The 26285-nt window shown below is 38.7% G+C and overlaps 1 protein-coding gene across 1 annotated transcript in view; it reads left to right on the top strand.

Moving 5' to 3' along the window:
* LOC134752770 (talin-1) overlaps positions 1-26285 on the top strand; it is a 168635-nt gene that overhangs the window by 133679 nt on the left and 8671 nt on the right. The window contains exons 44-60 of the mRNA XM_063688465.1: positions 1655-1815; positions 7174-7276; positions 9004-9134; positions 9543-9675; positions 9932-10055; positions 10802-10966; positions 11490-11680; positions 12542-14329; positions 15974-16090; positions 16585-16770; positions 17472-17664; positions 19830-19960; positions 21495-21614; positions 22728-22937; positions 23238-23416; positions 23952-24098; positions 24941-25420. Coding sequence (XP_063544535.1) covers positions 1655-1815; positions 7174-7276; positions 9004-9134; positions 9543-9675; positions 9932-10055; positions 10802-10966; positions 11490-11680; positions 12542-14329; positions 15974-16090; positions 16585-16770; positions 17472-17664; positions 19830-19960; positions 21495-21614; positions 22728-22937; positions 23238-23416; positions 23952-24098; positions 24941-25420 — 4559 coding nt within the window. The remainder of the gene's footprint in view (positions 1-1654; positions 1816-7173; positions 7277-9003; positions 9135-9542; positions 9676-9931; positions 10056-10801; positions 10967-11489; positions 11681-12541; positions 14330-15973; positions 16091-16584; positions 16771-17471; positions 17665-19829; positions 19961-21494; positions 21615-22727; positions 22938-23237; positions 23417-23951; positions 24099-24940; positions 25421-26285) is intronic.

The raw sequence follows: 26285 nt of genomic DNA, 5'->3' as shown, positions 1-26285 counted from the left end.
TTCTCTTCTATGGCGTCCACCGATTGCGCCGTGATGATTGCAGCAACATCATCGGCGTACATGAGGATTTCAGCGGCCTGTATAGCATTCGGCAGATCGTTCAATAATAACGAGAATAATATGTTTGAAACCGATGAGCCCTGAGCTACACCCATGGTAGTTTCTAGCGGGTCTGATCTAGCCTTTCCACCATCTCCGACTACAATTTGAAATCTACATCGCAGAAGACTCTTGAACAGGGAAAGTGTCGGACCATCGATCCCATAGTGCCTTAGCTTGCTGGTAAGGACTGCGTGGTCTGCGACGTCAAACGCCCTGGACAGGTCACAGCACAACACAGCAACTTGCTGATTCCTCTCTCTGGCGTCTATCACGCGTCGAACCACATCACGAGTCAGTGTGGTTGTGGAGCGGCCCGCTCGATAGGCGTGTTGTCTGTCGGATAGGGCGCTCGTCGACTCTAGGAAACTTGTCAGCCGGCGGCTGAGTCCATTTTCAAAGACCTTTGCCATCGCGGGGATGATAGCAACGGGTCTGTACGCATCCATATCCCCCTTTTTTCCCTTGCCCTTAAAGATTGGAGCTATTTTGCTGATTTTCAGAGGTTTAGGGTAGATGCCCTCCCTTATACAGCGATTGAAAAGCTCCGCCATGGCATAGGCTAAGGGGATTGGAGCAGCCCTCAGTAGCTTCATATTTATCCCGTAGATGTCCATTGAGGCTTTAGGAGGGATGAGAGAGGTTATCAAACGATACACCTCATCCGCGCTGAAAGGAAGGAGCTTCAAGGAACGATCCGCGGCCGGCAGCGCGGCGCGCAACTGGTGTAGGGCACGGGTGCTGTCGGCGCGCGGCGCGCCGCATGCCGCCGCGGCGCCGAGGAACCTGTTGTTCAGCGCGTCGACAGCGTCCTTTTTACTTGCGAACTGTGACCCATCGGTGTTCACGATCACCTCTGTGACGTCCAATCGTGGGCAGTTATTTTTACCTCTCTCCCTGTTCACGATATTCCAAAGCATTTTAGATTTATTGTTGCCGGTTTTTATTAAGTCACTATAGTAATTCGATTTTTTCTTCTTAATTAAAATGTCATATTGCAATTTGATGTCAGTTATAAAATTACTAATATTATCGTTACTCGTGTGCCGCTTTCCTAATTCTATCATGTCAAATAAAAAAGATTTAAATAATTTAATGTCATTATTAATCCAGGTTGGGCAATGTCTATCCCTAACAATTTTTTTTTTCAGTGGAAAACAAATGTCAAATTTATTTGAAATTATATTAATAAGTGAAATTGCAAGACTATTGGCGTCCCTGTTTTTTTCAAAAATATGACTCCAATCAACGCTCTCAATAGCGGCAGAAAAATTTAATTGATTTGACTCTGTAAAACTCCGCGAGTACAAGTGAGTGACGTTTTTTGAGCGATTATCTCGTAGCCGTAGTACTCCCACAACCGCAAGATGATCACTCAAATTGGTAATTACGGGTTCGACACTTAAAAAATCCATAGATAAGTTCGAATACAGGTGGTCAAGGCAGGTTGACGTAGTGGCAGTGACGCGAGTGGGAAAGTATTATCTAAAATTAGCATTCTAGCACCTTCTATGTTCTATAATTTAGCTCCCATTTACAATTCCCCTTCTTACAGGCCCTCACCGCGCACCGGAACGTGGATCAGCAGAGTCAACTCTGCCGCTCTGCACTGACTGAACTTCTAGAATGCGCTAGAACGCTGAGCACAGAGCGCGGCGCCGTCGGACCTTTGCTGGACTCCTTGCAGCGCTCTGTTTGCAAGCTTACTCCTAGCAGGTAACAACCACAGATTTTATATATACGCTAATTGACGCAAATTACTTATCTGTGATAGGAAATATGTTCTTGCCTTTGTGTTCTCGCTATTTTTGGGCTGTTGCAGTTGATTATCATGCAACGAAGCATTTTTTAAGTTTTCACGGACGTCCGGCTGCAACGACTGACGCGCGTGGACTGTAAAGAGCGACGGTCAACCTCGACGCTTGGTCGAGGTTCGGACACGCGAAGTAGATGAATTTGCGTCTTCCATGGTAAATTTATTTCCGTGGTAAGAACCTATAGGATGTTTCAGATAGGTAGATTTGTTTTTCAAAAAACTGGGTAAAATGTGTTACCTAAAGTTATGGATACATAACAAAATCATATACCTGCAGGGTCATAATGTTATCATGATCAGGTGATATTTTTAAGACCTGCAAAAGCACCTGCGTTTTTTTTACAGGTTTACAAAACATAACATTCAATAGGAGGTCCTATGAAATGAAACGCGTAGCCAATTTTTTTTAGGTCTTGCGAAAAGTTTTTATAGTTTTGTTATTCTGTTATTTTGCCACGAATAAACGCTCTCTATTATTTTTCTAAAATAGTTAACAGTTAGCAAGATTTACAAAATCTACTTTAATTGATTTGTGTAGATTTTTTTGTAATCAATTTTATTGTCTTCGGTGACTCACTCGTTGACCACGAACGCTGTAAAGGGTTCGAAACGTCGAGATGTAATCTAAATTCAATATAAAGAAAAAAAAGAAAAAGCATTTATTAGCACAACATACGCGATATAATCCGTTTTCATAGTTTTATTTCAATCGATTTTATGTTAGTCTGGTGAGACTACGGTACGACGGCTCTTAATAATAAAATTGGCCAAGTGCGAGTCGGACTCGCGCACGAAGGGTTCCGTACCATTACGGAAAAAACAGCAAAAAAATCACGTTTATTGTATGGGAGCCCCATTTAAATATTTATATTATTCTATTTTTAGTATTTGTTGTTATAGCGGCAACAGAAATACATCATCTGTGAAAATTCCAACTGTCTAGCTATTCATGAGATAGACATATAATAGAATAGGTACTAAATAATTGCAAAAAATGTAGAGGATGAAACCCTATCACGGTTCATGAGAAAGAAAGACAGACGGACAGACGGACAGCGGAGTCTTAGTAATAGGGTCCCGTTTTTACCCTTTGTAATAAGTTCCCGCTGCTTGACCCCCAAAAGTATTAAAATCGGACATGTAACTGTATATTCGCACTGTTCGGGTTACGTCATGGCGTCCTTAACCTAGCGCGCGTATTATAAATACTACGATGACCCGAGAGACCGGAATAGCGCTGGCCATCTGTGCTTTATTTACTACTAGCGACCCGCCCCGGCTTCGCACGGGTGCATGCTTATGTATTATACATATAAACCTTTCTCTTGAATGACTCTATCTATTAAAGAAAACCGCATCAAAATCCCTTGCGTAGTTTTAAAGATCTAAGCATACATAGGGACAGACAGACAGCAGGAAGCGACTTTGTTTTATATGTAGTGATAGGCGTGTCTAATTTACAAGTATTCTAATAGTGTACACTTTATACACTATATTTAATAATAGTAATTTAGTCATTTCAGCCTGTTATTTAAGACATTATTGCGTGACTAGAAAAATTGACAGGTCAATTGAAAAAAAAAAGTAGTTTTGTTTCTCACATACATTCACCGCTGAACTATGGTTGTCTATAACATGCAGGTCAATTCGAATGTACATTTCACACTCAAATGATATCCAAATGATGTCATTTAGTTAGGTATGCATATGTATGTATGCGTGCATTTCGCTTTTTGTCCGTACATGCACAATACGGGTATTGGCGCGAACACACGGACGAATAATATCAAAATGACATAATTTTGATGTCGAAATGTAAGTATGAATTGGCCCCATGGATTTCCCGGTATGTAGCGAAAATGCTTCTTATAGGCGAAACGACAACGTGTCTTGATTACCGCTGAATAGGGTAGTGCTATTTTATCGCTCTAATATCAAAGATGACGTCCGTTTTTCCAAATGTCTAAATCAATCAGCGATTAATTGACAAAATTGCAACTGGCCAAGGTTATTAAAAAAAAAAGAGTCGGACTCGCGCACGAAGGGTTCCGTACCATTACCCAAAAATCGCGTTTGTTGTATGGGAGCCCCACTTAAATATTTATTTTATTCTGTTTTTAGTATTTGTTGTTGTAGCGGCAACATAAATACATCATCTGTGAAAATTTCCAACTGTCTAGCTATCACGGTTCATGACATACAGCCTGGTGACAGACAGACGGACAGTGAAGTCTTAGTAATAGGGTCCCGTTTTTACCCTTTCTGTACGGAACCCTAAAAATAAAGAAAATAATTTGTTTGCGTAAATTATGAAAGTTCAGGTGACTCATTCGGAATATACCGTCCAGATACAGACAGATGGGTTAAGATTGAAGTATAAATGCGGTTCTTAAATGGATTGCACTTGGCCGTGTGCCCGCTCGAGAGCGGTGATCTAACGGACTAAAGATAGTCTAAACAGGCTTGATAGAGTTCAACCAAGAAAAGTCTGCAGAGACTGACAGCACACGCAGTGCAGGTGTTATTTTAAACGTATGAAATTATGACGTATAATGAATAACACTGGCACTGCGTGGGCTGTCAAAATCTGCACTTTTCTTGGTCTAACTCTAACTTCGTTGGTTATAACTGGCTGATTTTTGTTAACCATGAACAAAGCACTGACGCTTTTAATTGTAAACATTCTCAATTTGTGTTCTCCATTTCGTTTTTCAATCCTATCGGACCAGGGGCCCGTTTGTCAGAAGCTTGTAATACAAGTGGAAGTCTCTTTCTAACAAAACCTGTCAAACAGTGACATCCGCTTGTATTACAAGTTACGAGCTATTGAGAAACGGGCCCCTGATTGGATAGTTTTTTGAACCGTTAGACTTAAAAATAAATCAGTTTGTTTTTATTTGATTCCAACCATAAGACCCACTAAAATGGTCAAAATATTGTAACCGCAGTTATATAACACCTGAACAAGATAACGCCATTTTGTAATAAGAGTTTCCTTGAGGGATCCTCTACATTTTTTGCAATTATTTAGCACCTACTCTATGTAACTGTGTGTCTAATCATTTCACATAAACTCCCCTGCCGACACCTGTAAGTTTCGTGATAACTTGATGGCCAATCCTTAAATCGTTTTCACATTTTCCGATCCGATATGGAATGACGGATGACCTTTGGAGAAAAACTGCTGCTAGAAAATGACCTATGACACCAAGTCCTTTTTAGGGTTCCGTACCCAAAGGGTAAAAACCGGACCCTATTACTAAGACTCCACTGTTCGTCTGTCTGTCAGTCTTTCTGTCTGTCCGTCTGTCACCAGGCTGTATCTCATGAACCGTGACAGCTAGACAGTTGAAATTTTCACAGATGATGTATTTCTGTTGCCGCTATAACAACAAATACTAAAAACGGAATAAAATAAATATTTAAGTGGGGCTCCCATACAACAAACGTCATTTTTTGCCGTTTTTTTTTTGCGTAATGGTACGGAACCGTTCGTGCGCGAGTCCGACTCGCACTTGGCCGGTTCTTTGCTTTGTAGTCGTATCTGACATCCGATATCGGATCGGGCAATGTGAAAACGCTCTTACGCTTGACAGTCTAATAACCGCCTTATTGTATGGACCAGTAAGTGACCAGGTACAGATGTAGTGAATAGTTTAAATAAATAAATAAATAAATAATCCTTCAACACCGTATTTTCACGGAAACGCACGAACGTGTATCTATTTCAGTCAGTTTCAGTACAAAAAGTACTGAGGTTGACTGAGGTAGCATGACGAATACGAATTTTGCCGAGAAAATACGATGGCAAAGGTTTGAAACTGCGGCTGCAATAAATAAAAAAATAATAATAATAGGTAAATATTATAGGACATTCTTACACAGATTGACTAAGTCCCACGGTAAGCCCAAGGAGGCTTGTGTTATGGGTACTCAGACAACGATATATATAATACTTAAATACATAGAGAACACCCATGACTCAGGAACAAATATCTGTGCTCATCACACAAATAAATGCCCTTACCGGGATTCGAACCCAGGACCATCGGCTTCACAGGCAGGGTCACTACCTACTAGGCCAGACCAGTCGTCTAATATTGTCCATAATGTAGATGCACAGTTTATTATTCTTTCATCTCTGCTTGAAACTAAGTACTTATTGACTAACAATTGCAGTCTCAGTAACCGCTCGCTCTCCCCCCGTGACTGACGTACCGATGGATCGTCTTCGTAAAATGAAAGATGTGTTTCTCAAAACAAGGTCAATAGTTGTTGTAGAATATCAGCGTGTTTAATGATATGTGTTTTAAATGTGTTATTATGGTGTATGTTTAAATATTGAGGATAAAGTTAACGTTATGTTTGAATTAAGATAGATCCTGAGTATAAAAAACAAAATCAATTCACAATTGGCGGAGTCGTCGCGTGACTAAATACAAAAACATACAGCCGAATTGATAACTTATACTTTTCACTGTAAAAATAATGTACGGACATGACATGATACGCACTAACTAAGCTATAAAGGAAACTTACAGTTAATAATTAGGTCAAATAAATATTATTGATTTTTCCCGTTTTGATATTTATATTTACCGAAAGTAGTAGCTGCCTTGGAATGTGACCCAATTCGGCTCATTTTTATGATTGAATTATGTCTCATTTGCCATTTATTTCAGAAACTATTAAGGTGCCGTGGGTTCAGTCAGCAGTTATTGAAAAATCATAGCGCTTTTTTAGATCATTATACAGTTGCCAAAAATATGAATAGCAATTTTGAGAACTTCATCGATTCGAAACCTGATTCGAACCTGAGAAAAATCACGAACATAGGTCTAAAACGCATCATTAAAATGTGTAACAATTTTTACGCATAAATAAAAGTATGAAAATCGTTTCTAAAATGCGCAATTTCATTTTTGATCGAACTTATCTACTACTTTTTTTTGTTAAAACTTAGAAAAAAAATATTTATTTAATTTGCACACTACATAAAAAAAAATACAGAATTTGAGAAAGTCTTAAAAAATAATATAGTTACATGTAAAAAATCCGCAACGCAGGCTTCGTCAGGTGGCTACAAATTCAAATCAGCAACATGCTTCGTCCCAAAAATACCAATGATGATATCCGCAACAGGCTTAATTTTTTTTTTTTTGAAAAAAATGAAATTTAAAATATAATATTCCCGGGCACGCCCAGCCATCGAGAAGCACCTGCACTCGACGCACCTTAAATAAAATTCGTTGTTTCAGACTGTCGCTGGTGGGGTCGTTCGACGAGACCGACTCGTTCGTCGACTATCAGACGAGGATGGTTGGCACTGCTAAGGAGATCGCCCGTCTTGCCACTGACATGGTAATTACACCACTGCTGATCTCCTGTCAAAAAAAAACACAAAATCAAAACTGTTTATTTTCTTTAATCTTATCTCATCTTAAAGTTACTGGTTGGAACCTCCTTAAGCTTTAAATATAGCCTGTGCCAGGAGGTACCGCCCTTCCGTATCTTTCCTGTCTATTTTTCGCGCATCTAAAGAATATTTATCATAGCTTCTGGCGGTTCTGGCCGCAACTTCGCGTGGAATCATGATTTTTGTGATAAAAATTATCCTATACCCCTTCCCGAGTCTTGAACTACGTCCATGACAAAATTTATCTAAATCGATTTAGCGTTTGAAGCGTGAAAACGTAACAGACAGTTTTTTTTTTATATATATATTTTTTTTATATATATATTTTTTTTATTCATTAAATATATACTTTTCACTATTTCTAATTATACATTTTAATTTAAGCCAGCATTTAAAGACATAGTGTGCAGTAACAGCCCAAAAGACCGGGGCCTGTGCTAGGGCTAGTTACAATATATGTGACACAATTTTTAGAGAGCGATCGGATTTTGGATAAACAATTTTCTTATAATATAAAGTTTACTTAATTCAATTAAAAAACTTAATTAAATAAACATGCATTACTGGTATTTTTTATTTTTATGTACGTATTTAATATACGTATATTGGGTTTTATAATTATGTAAATAGCTATATATATTATTTGCTATCTAATACACATACATACATATATATTATATGGAAAAATAGAGAAATATGACACGGAGTTACGTAGCAATCTATTCACTGAGGAAATATTTTTGTGTAGAAGTCTTTAAATTCAGTAAAAGAAAAACTCAGGAGAAAAACATTAGATTTTTATTTTATTTAGCCTACTTATGTAACTTTGATTATTTTGAGTAGACACGCTTGAATAGCTAGGTTGTATTATGTCCTGTAGGTCACCTGGTAATTTGTCAAAAAGCCTAGTTCCAACATATGAGTAGTGTTTCCTAGCTGTAGCACTGTTCGTAATCGGTATCTTATATTTGCTTCTGGTGTTTCGAAGGTTTGCCGGGTTAACATTTAATACCATGTCATCTATATGTCTACTAATATATATTATTACTTGCCAGATGTATAGTTGCCTTGGTGCTAACACTTTACTTAACCTATAAATTGCTTCAGTAGAAAAACGCCTTGGTTTTCTTTTAATAATTTTTAGGATCAGTTTCTGTGCAATCTCAATGTTTGTTAATTTCGCATTAATAATATTAAATAGAAGGGATAATGGCATTATACGAGCTTTTATTTAACTTGCCCTATTAGTATGTGACTATGTAAAGCCTGACCAGTAATATATGATCATTGTCAAGAGGGCGCTGTTCATTCTCATGTATAGTGTGACAGTTCAGTATAGTATGAAAAAATTAGTTCCATTAAAATTCCGCAACATGGCGCGTGATCATATATTCCTGGTCAGGCTTTATATTAGTGTGGGTGTGGGTTAAATCTTGGAAGCTAAATTTGACCCACTTCCCGATTTCCGATTGAGCTGAAATTTTGCATGCATATGTAAATTGCATAACAATGCAATATTATGATGACATGGAGCTGACGTGAAGGAGACAGGAACTCTGTGATAGAACAACGCAAAGTAATCGTGTGTGGAGAAAATACAGTAAGCTATAAAAGCATGTACCAAAAAGGTAATTTTTGCCAAAAACTTTTTTAAATGTTGATTTCATTACAGACGGCGAAGGCAGCGACGGACGCCAGCCGGCTGGTTGTGCTCGGCAACGAGTTGTGCGTCAAGTACGAGCAGCTGGCCCAGGACAGCGTGGGCGCTTCCGCCACCACACCCAACGCCGATGTGGCTAACAGGTAACAGACCGGTGTCTTATAATTATTTATGCTCAACTAGTCTCTGTCGCGACATCTTCGTAGAACGACGTTATCCGTAATATCGTGATAATATCCTACGGCCGGGACTCAAACTATCTCCATACCAAAGTTTATCTTTAGATTTAGAAATAAGTTTAGCGATTTAAGCGTGAAGAAGTAACAGACATAGTTATTTTCGCATTTATATTTAGTAGGGGATATTAGTAAATTACCATAAATAATAAAGTCTCAATTAAGAAGTAAATCGTACACTTGCAAGTCCAATTTCTTGGTCCAATGTGTATTTGCGTCTCACATTTTGCTTAATGAGAGAGTGAGACGCAATGACATTAGACCAAGAAATTTTACACGTGGAATACCATCTCGAATCTACAATATTTGTTTCAGCATTCGTGTCGCCGTAGTGGAGCTGGGCGAAGCGGCCGCCGAGCTCATAAAGGCGGGAGGGGCGTGTCGCCTCAACTCCAACACCGACGCCCGTCGACTCGTCGCGGACTGCTCGCGTCGCGTTAGCGAAAAGGTACGTTAATAAACAATATTTTGAGTTGAGTTATCCGGGATGTCTTACAATTTGGTGCCGTGACCAGGATTTTTCACTATACAATATCGATTAAAGACTCAGTGCAGAAACGATAAAGGCAAACATCGTGACGAAAATACTTGTGTGGGGACAGGTTAAACTTTTTTGTGAGTACAGACCTGTGCCTAGCAGTGGGACGTTTACCTATGTTTTTTTTTTTTGTAAAATAAATATAAATAACAATGTTTGTGTTTAGGTGGTGTCAGTACTGGCCGCCCTACAGGCCGGGTCCCGTGGCACACAAGCCTGCATCGACGCCGCCGCTACCATCGCAGCCATCATACAGGACCTGGACACCACCATCTTGTTCGCTAGCGCAGGTAAAAAACATTTACAGTACATATGGTGCTACTTTTTCGCACTAGTGCGGGAATGAGCACTTTTCGTGTATATGTCGAAAGTTTAAAGGGCCATATATAGAATCTCATCATAGGGCATTTATAGAATCTTATAACGATGGATAAAATGTGTTGTCCTTATTTATTTATTTAGCATTTATCATGAACAATATGTTTGAAATTTGTAATATAATGTTGTATTAACTTAATTTTTAAATCATGGCATGTTTGTAAATATTTTAAATACCTATAGTTGTTAGTCTGTATAGTTAAGGCATAAAAAAAAAAGTTTTTGCATGCTTATTATTAGCTAAGTGTGTGATCTAATTTTACATATTATGACCATGAATGTTACCACACTTAATGCAAATAAATATATTTCATTTCATTTCATATGTACTGTAAAACGTTGTACGATACACGTGCGAAAAGGTAATTCGCAACTCGTGTCGATTTAAAACACTCCCTGCGGTCGTGTTTTAATTTATCGCCACTCGTTTCGAATTTCCTCTTTTCCGCACTTGTATCGTAAATAACTATTATATGATAAAAACTAGCGAAGAGACTTGAGTCAACTGACAAACAAACGACTAGACAAACGGATAGAAAACACTTATTATGGTTGACTAGTGGTGTTTGATGGTTTGACTGAGTGCGACTGATGTGTGACGACAGTATGAATAAAAATCACAGTAAAATATTTAACTTTTTCTACCTTCCTCCCCTAGGCACTCTCCACTCTGAAAAGGAAAACGACACGTTCTCCGACCACCGCGAGAACATCCTCAAAACAGCTAAGACCCTAGTTGAAGACACTAAGACCCTCGTCGGTGGAGCCGCTGGTACCCAGGAACAACTTGCCCATGCTGCTCAGAACTCTGTTACTACTATCGGTTAGTGTTTTAAACTGAAAAATCTTGTCACCTTTTAGATATCTTATTTTTTGCTAGTTCATGAATTTTCTTTTTTACTTGAGGAGTAATTCTTTATTGGCCATTTATTTTTCAAACTTCATTATTGGCTCTTTGAAAAATCTATGCTTTACATAAAATACTTACATATTCGATTGAAAATATGAAAAAAAATCTTTGTGTCTCATTATTATTTAACCGAGCATCTAAAATAAAAGTCGGTCGCGATCAAGGAAAATTTATGGCAAAAACATTTTATTCTATTGTCATAATCGGGAACGCAATGAACCTCAGTGTAAAAGAAGTTATTTCTAGAATAGGTTTTTATTCCTCATTAATTATTATATATATTGTTTAATACTCTAGCAGCTGAAAGCTGATGCGTGTATATCACTGCACTTGTTTTTTTTTTACTATTAGGTCTATTAGTGTTTATTTTGTTAGTTGTTTTAAGTGTTTAAGTGTGTGTGAGTGTGTAATGCTAACTAAACCTATTTTTCCACAGTGCAACTATGCGAAGTAGTGAAGCAAGGCGCCATGTCTCTCGGCTCCCACTCTCCCGAGCCCCAAGTCTTACTTCTTCACGCCGCCCGAGACGTTTGTGCGGCTTTGAGAGACTTGGCTGCAGCCACTACAGCGGCCAGCGGCAAGCAGCTCAAACATCCCGACTGCGAACGGCTCAAACATGCTGCTAAGGTAAGTTTTTAGCATTCGCTACTGTGAAGGCAGAGTATGTGGCCGTCAAGCTCTATGTTGTTAAAGGAAGACGCCATATTACTTATTCTTCTCTTCACGACAACAAGATTTTAGAATATAGTGAAACTATTTTTTGCTGAGTACAGCGCTGTTACATCATTATTGGTAATGTAAAATTTTCGATTAAAAATTCTAGAACTGACTGACTTAAATGGTACTTCCACTGCAGACTAGCGAAGATTAGTAACGTTTTTTTTTAAATATGCGATTACTGTTACAAAAAGATTATTGCAAGATTGTTAGGTTCGAATCCTGACTACGTAATTAAAATAAGAAACTTCGTCACGTAAGTTGTATTTCAGGTATTAACACTAAACATGGTTGTGTCGTTTTGTGTATATTCTGGGTAAATGTGTGTGTTGTCTGTGTCAATATTGGACTTTTTGAAGCGGGACAGAGAACGCTGTTTAACTGTGACAGAACCTATATTTGTGGAAGTGAATTTGGTGTCAACGCTGATTAGAAATAGTTATTTGACTAATCAACCAAGCAACATTTTAACTTTGAACTCCGGTTAACTTTACACAGCTGAATTTGACTATTGATGTGCCAACTGAAAGTTTTAATAGTTACGAAATTTTCACTTCTCTCATTTTTGTAGACGACAGAAATTACGACTTCCAAAATGGAAACTTCTATTATTTCTTCTCAAATTCTGCAGAAATTTCCGAGAACTTTCCAAAGTTTCAACTTTATAGAATCTTTCCACACATCTTTATTCGAAAGTGAAGTGGTGGCACCAAAGCTTCCCAATGGATCCATTTCTGTCCAGAAGCAGGGCTAACGCATTATTTCCAATAGCGGCTGACGGACAAGCGCCGGAGCCTGCCCGCCCCGCGCCGTCGCGACTACAACTCGGCCGACTCCGAAACCGATCTCTTCCAATCAGACCAAGAAGACGAACTTATCAAGCTGCTAGACTATTCCAGCCAAGATGATGACGTATCCCCATCCGTCTTCCATGATAACTGCGAGGAAATCATCGCCTATATAGAAAGATTAATGAAAAACCCTGAGAAAAGGAAAGTCGATGATGATCTTAATATTAGGTATAATTTGGCGGCGAAAAATAGCTTGTTGGATATGGATTGGAGAGTATTGAAGTACGGAGAAAATATACTCCTTGGTGAAGTTAAGACGCTAGTAGATCTGTTTGTTGATTATAATGAAAGAGCGGAAAATAAGCGTAAGAGAGCGATGATTCAAAGATTGAAAGCGAATGATGATCTTGATAAAGAAATGAAGAGGCTATCACAAGTTATTGAAGACATGGACTCTGAAGTAGAGGATGTCAAAGAAGTTACAAAGACTATTAGATCTATACAAACTTTCCCTCGATCTAATAAAGTAGAAAGACTGAAAAGTCCAATATTTAAGGTAACAAAAGTTAGACCAGTCAGTTTGGAAAGTAAAAGTCCTAGCCCAGAGAAATACTTTGAAGTTAAAAGTCCTAGTCCAGATAAAAACGTGGAAGTTAAAAGTCCTAGCCCAGAAAAACAAAAAGGCTTCACAGAAATAACGGTAGCTCCGGAAATGGTTGCTAAAGATGTCAAAGTCATCTTCCAAGAGATGTTGAACGATGATTCTGAATGGTGGAAAGCTATAGCTAAAAAGAATTTAGATAAAATGGAAGAAACTAGGAAGGAACTAGAAAGGTTCAGTGGACATGAGTTAGTATTAGGTGACTTCCAAAATGAGATAGACACGTATGAGAATGAGAAGAAAACGTTACAGACGTTTATCGATGATGTCGATAAATCGAAAGCTGTAAATAAAGATTTGGAATATGATAAGAAATATGAAGATATGGTTTTGAAACTAATAGAGTTTGCGAAGAAAGATTTCATTTATAAAGGTTTTGATCCATTAATAGAACAACTCAAAGCTCTTTCTAACATACAAATTGAAGCTCGTAAAAAGAAAGTCAACATACAAGATATTGTAAATATTTATACACAAATTGATATATCCAAATATACATATGAGGAGCTATGTCTGTTGGAAAGATACTACAAAGAAATTATCCGCAAATATAAAGAAGAAACCTATGATAAAGAAAATATTAAAAGAGACGATAGATCACCTAGCTTATGTAGAGATGAAACGCGGTCAGCCCCACCAACTTTCCATAGAAACGTAATTTTAAATGTCCATTCAAGCCAGAACCTAACTAAAAATATAAAACACTACGGCAGCACAATAATAACAAACGGAGACTCTTTAAGACTCTCTAAAATTAACAGCAATAATTCCAAAAACAGTCTAGAAATCTTCGACCTAACCAGGACTTACCCAGAAGAATATTACGCCAATAACTGGTGGTCGATTTACGAAGATATACTCAAAAATAGAGAGCACCAATTCGGTTCTATCGATAACTGGTGGAATTTCTACGAAGCGATCTTAAATAAGACAGACACGTCTGATGAGGAACTTAAAAAAATCCGAGCAGTAGTGAAATACAGGAATAGTCTAAGGAGTGTAAGGAAACCAAGTAGCAGGATGGAGGAGCAACTCAAGATGCTGGAAGGGGTGAAGAGGCAGTCTTTCACGGAGTCGGAGGACGTGGCGACGGATAACAGAGAATCGGTCAGAGTCTGTCGCACGACTAACGCATGACGCCGGGCATCAGTGTCGTGCTATAATGATTTGTTAAGCTTGTGTCCGAAACATAGATCGATTTACGATTTTTTCTCGAAATATTTTTAATCCTTACTCAAAAAAAGTCCTTCATAAAATCGAAGTAAACGAGAATTAATTATGGTAATAAAATATATAGGTCGCGTTAACTTGTTAAACGGTTCAAATTTCCGTAGACTACAGAAAAACTTCATTCATGTTTTCTAATTCACTTCCGAAATTCTCATTGCTTTTGAGGACGGAAAAAATAAATATTATGAGCGCTTCTTCCAGATTCAATGAAAATACAATACTTTCTCATTGTTATTGCTTTCTTTAAATTATTTCAAAGACAAACTAAGTATTTTATTTCTTTATTTATGATCATTAATTTACCACCCTTACCTAATACCCTTTTCTAGTGGCGATAGTTCAGAAATTGAAAAATGTGTTTTTTTTTAAATACCCAGAGGGGTTTATAAATGAAATGATTTGTGTTCCGGACACGAGCTATCACCTTTCTTCTTGTCATTTTCAGCTCTTGTGTCATCTAGAAATGTGTTTAGTCTGTTTGGTGTGGCATGCTTCCCTCGCTCGTAGGGTAAGAGCGACTGCACGCTCATCGTGTCCTTTACCCTGTGGGGTAATATTGTACAAGTATGAAAACAATCAGGCCAAAGAATTGCTTAAAACTTGCTATTTTTTCTGCCCCCAAAACTTTATTTTAAATGGGGTACAGCTATTTTAAATATGTAAAATAAAGCATAATACTTACTTCATCATATCTCATTGACCTATTTTCCATATTTGTACACAAATCAGGTCGAATTTGTATCAAAATTTCTACCTAGCAGGGTAAAGTACCCCAATGGGGTAGCCATTGAATGTGCCGTTAGTTTTTTTAGGACTGTATGAATTACTAAACACATTTCGATTCATCTCATGGTATTGGAAGTTCCGCTTGACATCCATACCTCAGTCAACGACGACACATGGCGACCCTTCCAATTTTGTCCATGAAACAAATATATATATTTTTTTGTGTTTAGAATAAATTATGGTTAGAGTCGTGGTCGTCGTTGAATGTACCAGTGAATAACTCAAAACCACAAGCTTTCATTATCTCACTAGCAATAAAAGTCCAATATTGACGTTAGCTTCGTCTATTATATCTATGTATTTATTTCACGGTGTCGAAAGCTTATGGGTTTCCGCTATGGCATGGTGCTTTACTTGTTTTAAAATCATCCTAAACTTAGCTGGCAACCCTAAGCTTTGAATATTAATATTAAGCAGGCAACATTGGGAAAAAACTAGGTTAAAATTGACTTCATTGCTTCCCATTTTCACTTGGGTGAAATGCCTTGATTTGTCGAGTTGAATGGAGTTAGAAAATAAGGGATATTGATAGGGTATAACGTCACATTTCATTAGCATTTATAAGTCATATAACGATCAAGAAAATTAAAAGTATTAAAACACGCTTTAATTTTTTTTTCGACATCACAACTCCATTCAAATGAGTTTATTAACATGAGATATTCTAGTTCAACTCCGTACAAATCAATGCATCCAAATGTCTTCTTTTTTACTAAAAAGTAAATAATTTTTCAGGTGATGGTGACCAACGTGACGTCACTGCTTAAAACCGTCAAGGCTGTTGAAGATGAACACACGCGAGGAACCAGGGCGCTAGAGAGCACCATTGAGGCTATCTCGCAGGAGATTGAGGTAAGAAAGAAAAGATCTAACAGCATGAAACAAACAGAGACGTCCGAAGTGGCTTTGCAATGTGTAAACTGCAAACACTCGCTCCTTCATTCCCTTACAATGTGTTGCGGTATATTTGCTACAAAAAGCATAATTAGAACTTCAATCATCTTCAAATAACTAAGTTAATGTAATAAAATTGTATTCTAAAAGTTTTTATGTTGTACCAATGAGAACACATTATTATTTCACTTGATAAAAATCCTGGTCATGGCACCAAATTGTAATCCCTAATTTTGCGATTATTGCGTTTTTTTTTTTTCTATTGAGCTCCTGAATTGTTCTCACTTAAAAAAGAATCGACGAGCATCTTATCAAAAATAGGAGTGTGGAAAATACTTATTACAAGTACATAATACAATTCATGTGTATAAAGAATAAGAACTTAAAATTAATATTGTTGTCTAAAACAGATGTCTATTCTGTAATTTCAATTTATAACTTTACTCTTCTAGATCCTCATGAACCCGACGCCACCAAAAACCACAGCCACGCCAGAAGAGCTGATCCGCTGCACGCGCCAGATGACCGTCAGCACAGCGAAGGCAGTTTCAGCCGGGAACAGTAACAAGCAGGACCAGTTGACTGCCGCTGCTAATTTGGGAAGGAAGACTGTTGTGGACCTGCTGGCTGCTTGCAAGGTACATCTTTTTATTTTAAATGTATGTCACATTATGGTTGACGCATTATGGTGTCGACATCTCCAGTGATGTCCAATTCCGTAGCCACCTGGAACGGAACTCGGAAGGCTGCACTGGCATCCAAAAAACTCGGTGTGCTCAATAAAGCGAGGCGATACTTTAATCCGGGGCAATGATTGCTGCTATATAAATCGCAAGTCAAACCCCATATGGAGTACTGCTGTCACCTTTGAGCAGGAGTGGACTAAATGGTCGCGTACTGTGCGGTTTAAGAGGAATTTCCTCCCGCGGACGCTTCGTCTGTGGAATGAGCTCCCTGCCGAGGTTTTCCCGAGGGGCTACAGTATGGGGTTCTTCAAAAAAATACAATACAATATGCGGTTTAAACTTAAATGAATGATGATGATGAATTGAAAAACATAATAACTAGTTTATCATGTAGAAAAGAGGATGGAACTATTTTCTCTATGTCCAATGCAACATAATGCGAAAAAAATGTAAGCATCAAACTTTTTACTCGTTCATAATATTTCTTATTTAAAAAATCTTGAAATAATGATTAAAACTCATTTTGTATTGGTATTTCCCACTCGTGGCTCAACGCTCAGTCAATAACACGCATACGCTATGGTCGTAGCCGGGACATGGTCGTGTTTAGTTTTATTTGCTAATTGTTAAATTAAATTAAACTTCCATTCCAGGCGGCAGCATTCACAGCCGAAACCGACGAGCTTCGCATACGCACCATAGAGTGCGGTCGCGAAGCGGCGCTGGCTTACCGAGCGTTGCTCCAAGCCGTACTCAGTGGCAACGGGAAGCGACAGTTGCCTGACTTGTCGCGACGCGTTGCTGCTGCTGTTGCTGATATAATTGCCGCTGCTGATCTGCTTAAAGGTGAGTTATCATTGTCTATGCTATATCGAAGAGATGCCAGCATACCGAGCGTTGCTCCAAGCGGTACTGAGTGGCAACGGCAAGCGACAACCTGCTGTTGCTGATATTATCGCTGCTGCGGACTTACTTAAAGGTAAACCTAAGTTATTATACTCTATGCTATTTACCGAATATTGGCGTGATGAGAGAGCATACCGACCGTTGCTACGGAATTTGAATTTTCAATTTGTATGGCTGAACCATAGGTTACTACATGAAGGGTTACATTTTGGTGCCGTGACCAGGATTTTTATTCTAACTTTAACAAAAGTGCCTAGAGTTAGACCAAGCTAACTCTGCAGCGAATCTGTTAGCACAGAGCGTGGAAGTGTTATCGTAAGCGTCAAATGCCTATGAAATTATGACGTTAAAAATAACACTTCCACAGTCTGTGCTATCAAACACGCTGCAGACTTAGCTTCGAGCGACTCAATTTTGGTTACCATATAGTTTTGACATGTTTTGCGTTATATCAGATATAAGATGTTTTCCTTCAACCAATAAATTAATTTTGAACAATTCTTTGGCTTACTCATTATAATAAATACGAAATAAAGAGTTAGAGTCAGACCAAGTTAAGTTGGCACCGATATTGATAGTCCTGACGGTGCAAGTGTTAAGTAAACATCATAATTTCATAGAAGTTTGATGTTTAAAATAACACTTCCACCGTCTGGGCTCTCAAAGTCGCTGCCAACTTAGCTTGGTCAGACTCTAAATGAATCCCGAGTAAGGACAGGATAATTTTATTACGGAAATTATCATTTTACTCAGACGACGTCCTGTTAAGATGTTGGTCAAAACTTTTGTAATGAACTTTTATGCTATTTAACTTATATGCTGCTGCTGTATGTAGATGTTTTCTTAGGGTTCCGTACCCAAAGGGTAAAAACGGGACCCTATTACTAAGACTCCGCTGTCCGTCTGTCTGTCCGTCTGTCACCAGGCTGTATCTCGTGATCTGTGATAGCTAGACAGCTGAAATTTTCACAGATGATGTATTTCGGTTGCCGCTATAACAACAAATACTAAAAACAGAATAAAATAAAGATTTAAGTGGGGGTCCCATACAAGAAACGTGATTTTTGACCGAAGTTAAGCAACGTCGGGAGGGGTCAGTACTTGGTGGGGTGACCGTTTTTATAGTTAATGGTACGGAACCCTTCGTGTGCGAGTCCGACTCGCACTTGGCTGGTTTTATTTTATGACGACCGGTCTGGCGTAGTGGATAGTGACCCTCAGGGACCGGCCCGCTATCCCTTATCGGGGTTTTATAAGGGTATTGCATAAGGCTTAACTCACCATACCCTTTGCCAGACGAAACCCTTTGTTTTGCTTTTAAAAACCCTTATATAAAGCTACCGCATTTGAGTAATCGGTAGCCCAAATACCCTTACAAAACCCTTATCATCCGCTCACCAACACCTTGCATATTGCTTATAAGGGTTAGCCTTATAAAGGGCTTCCCTTTTAGCATATAAGCGTGCTAATTTAAGTCATCTACCTTGTTCATAAAGCACACATTACTTCGAATCCGAGCGATCGCCGGCGGCGACGGCGGCGTTCTTTGACTAGACACGTATTTTCTTTCCTTTTCATACACTACCGTAGATATATACTAATCCTGTCTCTTTCACACAAAGGGAAACCTTTATAAAAAGCGCTTAAAGATAAGGGTAACCCTTATTAAGGGCTAGCCTTATTTTTGGTTAGCTTTTCGGTAAGAATATGAATCGGCTTATCGGTATGAATGGGCTTGCAGTTCAAAAGGGAAAGTCTTTCAATGTGTTAGCCGTGTTTAAGTGTCGCCCATTGAAAGGGTTTTATCACGGAAAGGGTTGTCCGGTCCCTGGTGACCCTGCCTGTGAAGCCGATGGTCCTGGGTTCGAATCCCGGTAAGGGCATTTATTTGTGTGATGAACACAGATATTTGTTCCTGAGTCATGGATGTTTTCTATGTATTTAAGTATTTGTATAGGTATTATATTTATCGTTGTCTGAGTACCCACAACACAAGCCTTCTTGAGCTTACCGTGGGACTTAGCCAATTTGTGTAAGAATGTCCCTATAATACTCGTATGTCCCTATAATATATATTCTATTATATTAGTTGTATGTACTCGTAGGTTCGGACTGGGTGGACCCGGACGACCCGACCATCATCGCGGAGAACGAGCTGCTCGGCGCCGCCGCCTCCATCGACGCCGCCGCCAGGAAGCTGGACTCGCTGCGCCCGAGGAAGACCATGAAAGTACAGGTTAGTCCACATCATAATACAATAAAACATTCTTTTCCACGCTAAAAATGTAAACTAATGCAAAACATTGTAGCTGTATATTTGATACTTTGATATCAAAGATATTCCGTAAATAAGTTTCGAAAAAGTCATTGGCACGAAGCCGGGGTTTGAAGACCTCCAGATTGCAAGTCGCACGCCCTTACCGCTAGACCACCACCGCTTTAAAAAAAACAGAACGCCAATAAGGCCTAGTGTCCCGGTGTGTCTGGGTTGGAAGGTGAGATGGCAGTCGCTTTTGTAAAAACTAGTGCCCACGTCAATTCTTGGGATCGGTTGCCAAGCGGACCCCAGGCTCCCATGAGCCGAGGCAAAATGCCGGGACAACGCGAGGAAAATGATGATGGCATTCAATTTTTTTTTAAATTTTTTATTCAAATTTCAGGATCAATAATACAAACAAATACTCACGCTATTACAAGAATATTGACCGGGTTCGATTCCCGGTTATGTATGAGAGTTAAAAAAAAAGTTTTAATGTCATTATTATTAAATCTAAAATCGACGCCATGGTTCCTAAGAACAGATTTCTCATACTTTCTGACTTCTCTGGCTTCTCCCTACTGACCCATTTGGATTGATCACCCTGTATACAATTGATTTCATTTTGTATATGTACCGTTCTTCAGCAGGTTACCAATTATCAATATACCTACTTAAGTACACACAACGGTAAATAGAAACTCTGTCGTATTACAGCTAATGTCATATTATCTCAAAATGTTCTAAATATATAACTCATCCAATGAACATCCAAGAAGAAAACAATTAATGAAACGGCATGAAGAATAGAAGAGAAGAGAAGCAAAGAAGATAATGCCAGTTGTCGTTGAGATATGTTTGATATTCTTGGTTGTTCTGCGTATCACCCGGGAATCAAACATATTACCTAACGACTCTGGCGCTTCGTCGAGTTAAGAACGGAAGATAGAAGACTTGCTGCAATTGGTCATAGGAAAAATTTTGATCGCTTTTGCTACCATGAAACTTAACTTGTATACAGAAGATACAGAGAAGAAGAAGATACAAACGTGGTTTCCGGGGAAAAAACTAAAAGTAATTTGTTTTTGTGGTCAATGTTTAAAGTTCTTGATTAGTAATTCACCTGCAGTTCAGAAAAGGGAAGGTGGGGCCCGCCTGATGTTAAGCAGCTGCCGCAGCCTATGGGCTATGTTAGAACATAAAACGTGAATTATCTCGTTATCGTTTTTTTCTCTGGACTCTTTATTATGAATATGTATCTACTTTTGACGTTGGTAGGATTACATATACTTTCTCTCTTACCAGTTCTCTTCATATGGTTTATGAAGATGGATAAGGGCTTATCTCGTTATCGTTTTTTTCTCTGGACTTTTTATTATGAATATGTATCTACTTTTGACGTTGGTGGGATTACATATACTTTCTCTCTTACCAGTTCTCTTCATATGGTTTATGAAGATGGATAAAGGCTTTACATATTAATTAGATTTTTAACACGGACATTGTTGTGCAGGAGGCGGACGAGAGCCTGAATTTCGATGAGATGATCCTGGAGGCTGCGAAATCTATCATCGCAGCTACTTCTGCACTCGTTCGCGCCGCGTCGGCAGCGCAGAGAGAACTTATCGATCAGGTTTGTATTTTGTTATTATTTTTTTGTCTACTCGTCGAGTATAATCTGTGTATTACAACTTCACATGCAACACTACAACCTTACTCTTTTCATCGTATGATAGTCTATGGCACTTCCGACTTAAGCATAAGAATTTTATCGATACGGTTTAGTCAATTATAAAAATTTTGAAAATAGAACTTACATACATTTCGATAAAATATTTCTTGTTTAAGGAGACTCGATTCAATGCAAATTAGCCTACTTAAACACGCTGCTGCATCGCATCTGCTTTGTGATTGGTTGGCCAACAAAAACATTTATATTTTATGTTGTAGTAGAAACAATTGCTTCATAAGTCAGAAACGCGCATGTGACACCCTTCATATAGCAACATCCATACCCTACGAAAACCGCTTAGCGTTGCTTGTTAGTCTCCATAGGCTACGGTGGCCAAAATCGAGAAAAAAACTGTCTTAAAACTGAATTTAGCGCGGAGCAGGTACCAGGGCCTCATGAGTTACGGAGGAGGTGTCGTTGACCAACCCGCCGGGGGCGCCGGGCCCGGCGGCCGGGGCGCGTACGAGTATGAAGGTATCGCGGGCTGCGGCAGCTCGCGTATCTTAGCTGTATACTTTTGTTTTTTTTACCTATATGATTCTACTAGTTGAAAGTATTATTTTTATGTCTCGTAGAAAAAGTATTGTATACAAAAGTGATATAATCAAGCTTTTCAATCTCGTACCTTAACTTAAGCAACTCAGCAAGCTTCGTTGCTTAAACATGGTACTCGACTGAAAAGCTCTCTATTATATCACGATTGTATAAAATACTATTACATATTTGTATCTCATTAAAGTATTATCTCGAATGCGCTTAAATGTCATATCAGTGTCACATAGTGATATCTAGTGTGTACTTCGACACACAAAAATCGATCTTTCCTTCATTAAATTTACTCACGACGTCATTGAATATAGATAGATTGGATAGACAGACCGTTTATTGACAAAAATAATTATTTTAATGTTAATGTTTTGTTAAATTATACAATTTTCTTCAGCGCAGGCAGCTTTAGTTGATACTATAATCCATTTTTTAGATATTTTTTTTGACTATAATGTATATTTTCAGGGCAAGGTGGCCCGCCGGCCGACCTCCTCGTCCGACGACGGCCAGTGGTCCGAGGGCCTCGTCTCCGCGGCGCGTCTGGTGGCTGCAGCAGCGCACTCGCTGGTGGAGGCCGCCAACGCTCTCGTCCAGGGCGCAGGGTCCGAAGAACGCCTCATATCTAGCGCGAGACAGGTGGCTTCTTCCACTGCTCAACTGTTAGTCGCTTGCAAGGTAAGACCACTTTATTACACCAAGTACTTAAGTATGTTTAATCCACTTTTCACGAGAAGAATTCCGAGATAATGTTTCTCCGTTAAGTTATAAACTATCAGTGTACCAAATTTCACTTGAATCCGTTTCGGCATCGTTCAGCAAAGATATCTAAAATCGATCTTCGCAATTTGAACGTCGCTCCTTATTAATAACTTTAAAAAACTTATTATGTTAATTTGATTACTGAGTATCTCTTTATATCACTGATATGTCTCGGTAGCATCTTTACAATCTACTTAACGATCTTAAAATTCCCAGGTGAAAGCGGACCCGTCATCCGAATCCACCCGCCGCCTCCAAGCTGCCGGCGCTGAAGTCATCCGCTCCACCGACAACCTTGTACGAGCTGCACGGGATGCTATGCATTGCGAGGAGGAACGTAGTTTGGTGTTGAACAGGAGAATGGTCGGAGGCATCGCTCAAGAGATCGATGCAAGGTTAGTATTAACAGCACCACTCATATACATACGCCGTCCCCAAAGCACAACGCCGGAACTGAACAGAGAAGAAGCATAGCCGTAATATGCTGAAAGAGCACATTGCTTACCCACGGCGAGGCGGCACACGGAACATTTCTTCCATTAGGCCCATTATTACTAACAGCAAGTTAACTGACTACTGATTTGTGGATCTTGTACCTTTGCAATTAGACTTACTAATGTCAGTTACCACAGTTGATAGTGGCGCGACTACACATATGTTAAACTTAATACGAGTAGCCTTTAGCATGCGCTGCGAAGCGGAACGCAGGCTGGTGTTGAAAAGGAGAATGATGGGAGTCATGGCTCAAGAGATCGATGCAACGTTCATACCCTACCTACGCTGTGTCCCCAAAACACAACGCCATAACTGAACAAAGACTAAGCATAGCCATAATACGCTAGAACGTTGCCGTCGTAGAAGAAACGTAGTTTGATCCTGAATAAGAAAATGGTTTAAAAAAAAGTTACATTACTAAATTTGTCCCCTCAGATCTGAGATCCTCCGCATCGAGAAGGAACTAGAAGAAGCCAGAGGGCGCCTCAACGCGATCCGACAAGCCAAGTACAAGATGCGCGGCGCCGACACCTCGGGCGACGAGACCGACACCGACGCTACCCTCGGCAGGCTGCCTGTCAGGTGGGTGTAGTGTGTACTTCTAGAAGTAGCTAGAAGACAGACGACAATATTTGTACAACTGAATAACAGCAACTGACATATAGGTGGACCCCGTTTTTTTAAGATTAGAATTTTTCTATCCTCAAAATTAGTGGTAATAAATGTGCCATTTTCAACCAAAAGGGTACTTATTGTCGCTTGTCAGTAAGGCGCTATTTCCATATAGCTTCAATTAGAAATCAACCTTATCGACAAGCGACAATGTGGTACCTTTTGGTTGAAAACGTCACAAATAATGAAATGCTAGGGTTCCTATGACATCTAATATTGCGGTGCTATAATATTTAAACTACATAATAATTCAGTGCAATAGTTACTCAAATTTAGTTTTGGAGGAAAAAAGATACCACTACTTTTGAGGTTATAAAATTTATAAACTGAAAAACAAACGGACTACAGGTTAGATAGTCTTTTGAGACATCATTATTCTTAAATAAAATGAATAAATAGTTATTTCATGATTCGAAAAATATACAAACATTTTTTAAATAATAAATTATTCTTTGTGTACGTTAGTGCGCTAAGAAAACATATTCAAACTATCTATATAATCTAACATGAATGTTAAGATCATATCTTGAGCCACTTGACTTTTTTATATTTTTAATTAATTTATATTTTATAGTGTCAGCTAGGTTGCGTAAATAGGGAACAATTTCAGATCAGCAAATTAATTACTATTTATTTTTAGGTACATATTTGCTAATTTATCGAATTGACATCTAGCATGCATGATGTATTTGACGGCACGGTGTAACTACGAACTAAAGCCAATGTCACAATATCTTCTTCACCCTTTCCAGGCCCCGCACACCAAACAGTAGCTACATAAACACAACATACAGCCCCAACAGCACATACTCGGCTCACAACACCAACTTAAGCCAACATATCTCACAACTAGACCACTCCATACACGGCCCCGCTAGCCCCGGCTATCAAACAGGCTATCAACAAAATGTACCTCCAACTAGTCCAGGATACACTCAAAACCATGGTCAAAATATTCATCCCACCAGTCCCGGCTATAGCCAAAGCCATGGTCAGAATATTCACCCCACAAGTCCAGGATATAATCAAAATATCCACTCAACAAGCGCCGGATACAACCAGAACACAAGCTACAACCAGCAAAACGTCTCACACACAACGCACGCAAGCAACGGATACTCCACGCTGGAGCGCAAACACGACGAGAAACAGTACTCGGTGCAGAGCCCCACGTTCTCGAGCTTCCGACCGCAGGAGGAGCCCAAGCAGAACTATGAGGGCTTCACTACTCGGTAAGTGTGAAGGGAAAATGGTTAAACTGGGTAGCTAAATTAGGGAGAAATGGAAATATTAATGTTTTTCAACGTCAAAATTTCGAAAAAAAAAATCGGTTCTCAAATCGTCGGAATTTTTTTAAACATCAGAAACATGTTTAATTTAAAATATTTATAAAGAAGTCCCCTGAGTGTTAGTATCTGTTATTATAATACCTTTTATTACTTATTAGATGACTTGGTTCAAAAAATGTTTTTTTTTTTTTTTTTTTTTCCATTTATTTGTATTTATGGACGAAAATGTGCACAAGCACTTAAGCTTACAGAATACACTTGTGTATATCTATTGTACATCTTTGACGCATTTATATTCACACCTATTTACATGAAAGTATACCGACATAAAAATTGCAAAATATAAAACATTTTATTATAGATGTGTTAAAAATTATACATTAGTACCTCGTAATATTTCCATTTACCTCTAGTATCATGCGAAAAACCATTTACCAAAGAAAACCGCAAGAACTAACACTTTCACAAATTTTAACTTTTTAATGCTTTTTTCCACGCTACCATTGGACCACCAGAAGATAACGCCCTGTATATAACACCATAACATCAGGAACACTATAACAAGACTGCTCTCCGCTATGGAGGATACTTTAAAAATAATGTCCTTTATAAAGGACAAGTATGATTTTGTACTTTTTATAACACATATGTGCCATAACTGTCGTTTTTGTATGCATACTGTGCTGCATTTATGACTTAAAATATTTGAAATGCATTTAGTGATAATTTTAAAGTAACCACTTTGTTAAGAATAATTTTAGAAGTGCCTTCACAGAACAATTATTACATGTGCCTATAGACATTGGAA

This window comes from Cydia strobilella, chromosome 25 (assembly GCF_947568885.1).
Source record: "Cydia strobilella chromosome 25, ilCydStro3.1, whole genome shotgun sequence".
Classification (NCBI taxonomy): domain Eukaryota; kingdom Metazoa; phylum Arthropoda; class Insecta; order Lepidoptera; family Tortricidae; genus Cydia; species Cydia strobilella.
Note: the sequence above shows the minus strand (reverse complement) of the source record. Positions and strands in the feature narration are given on the sequence as shown.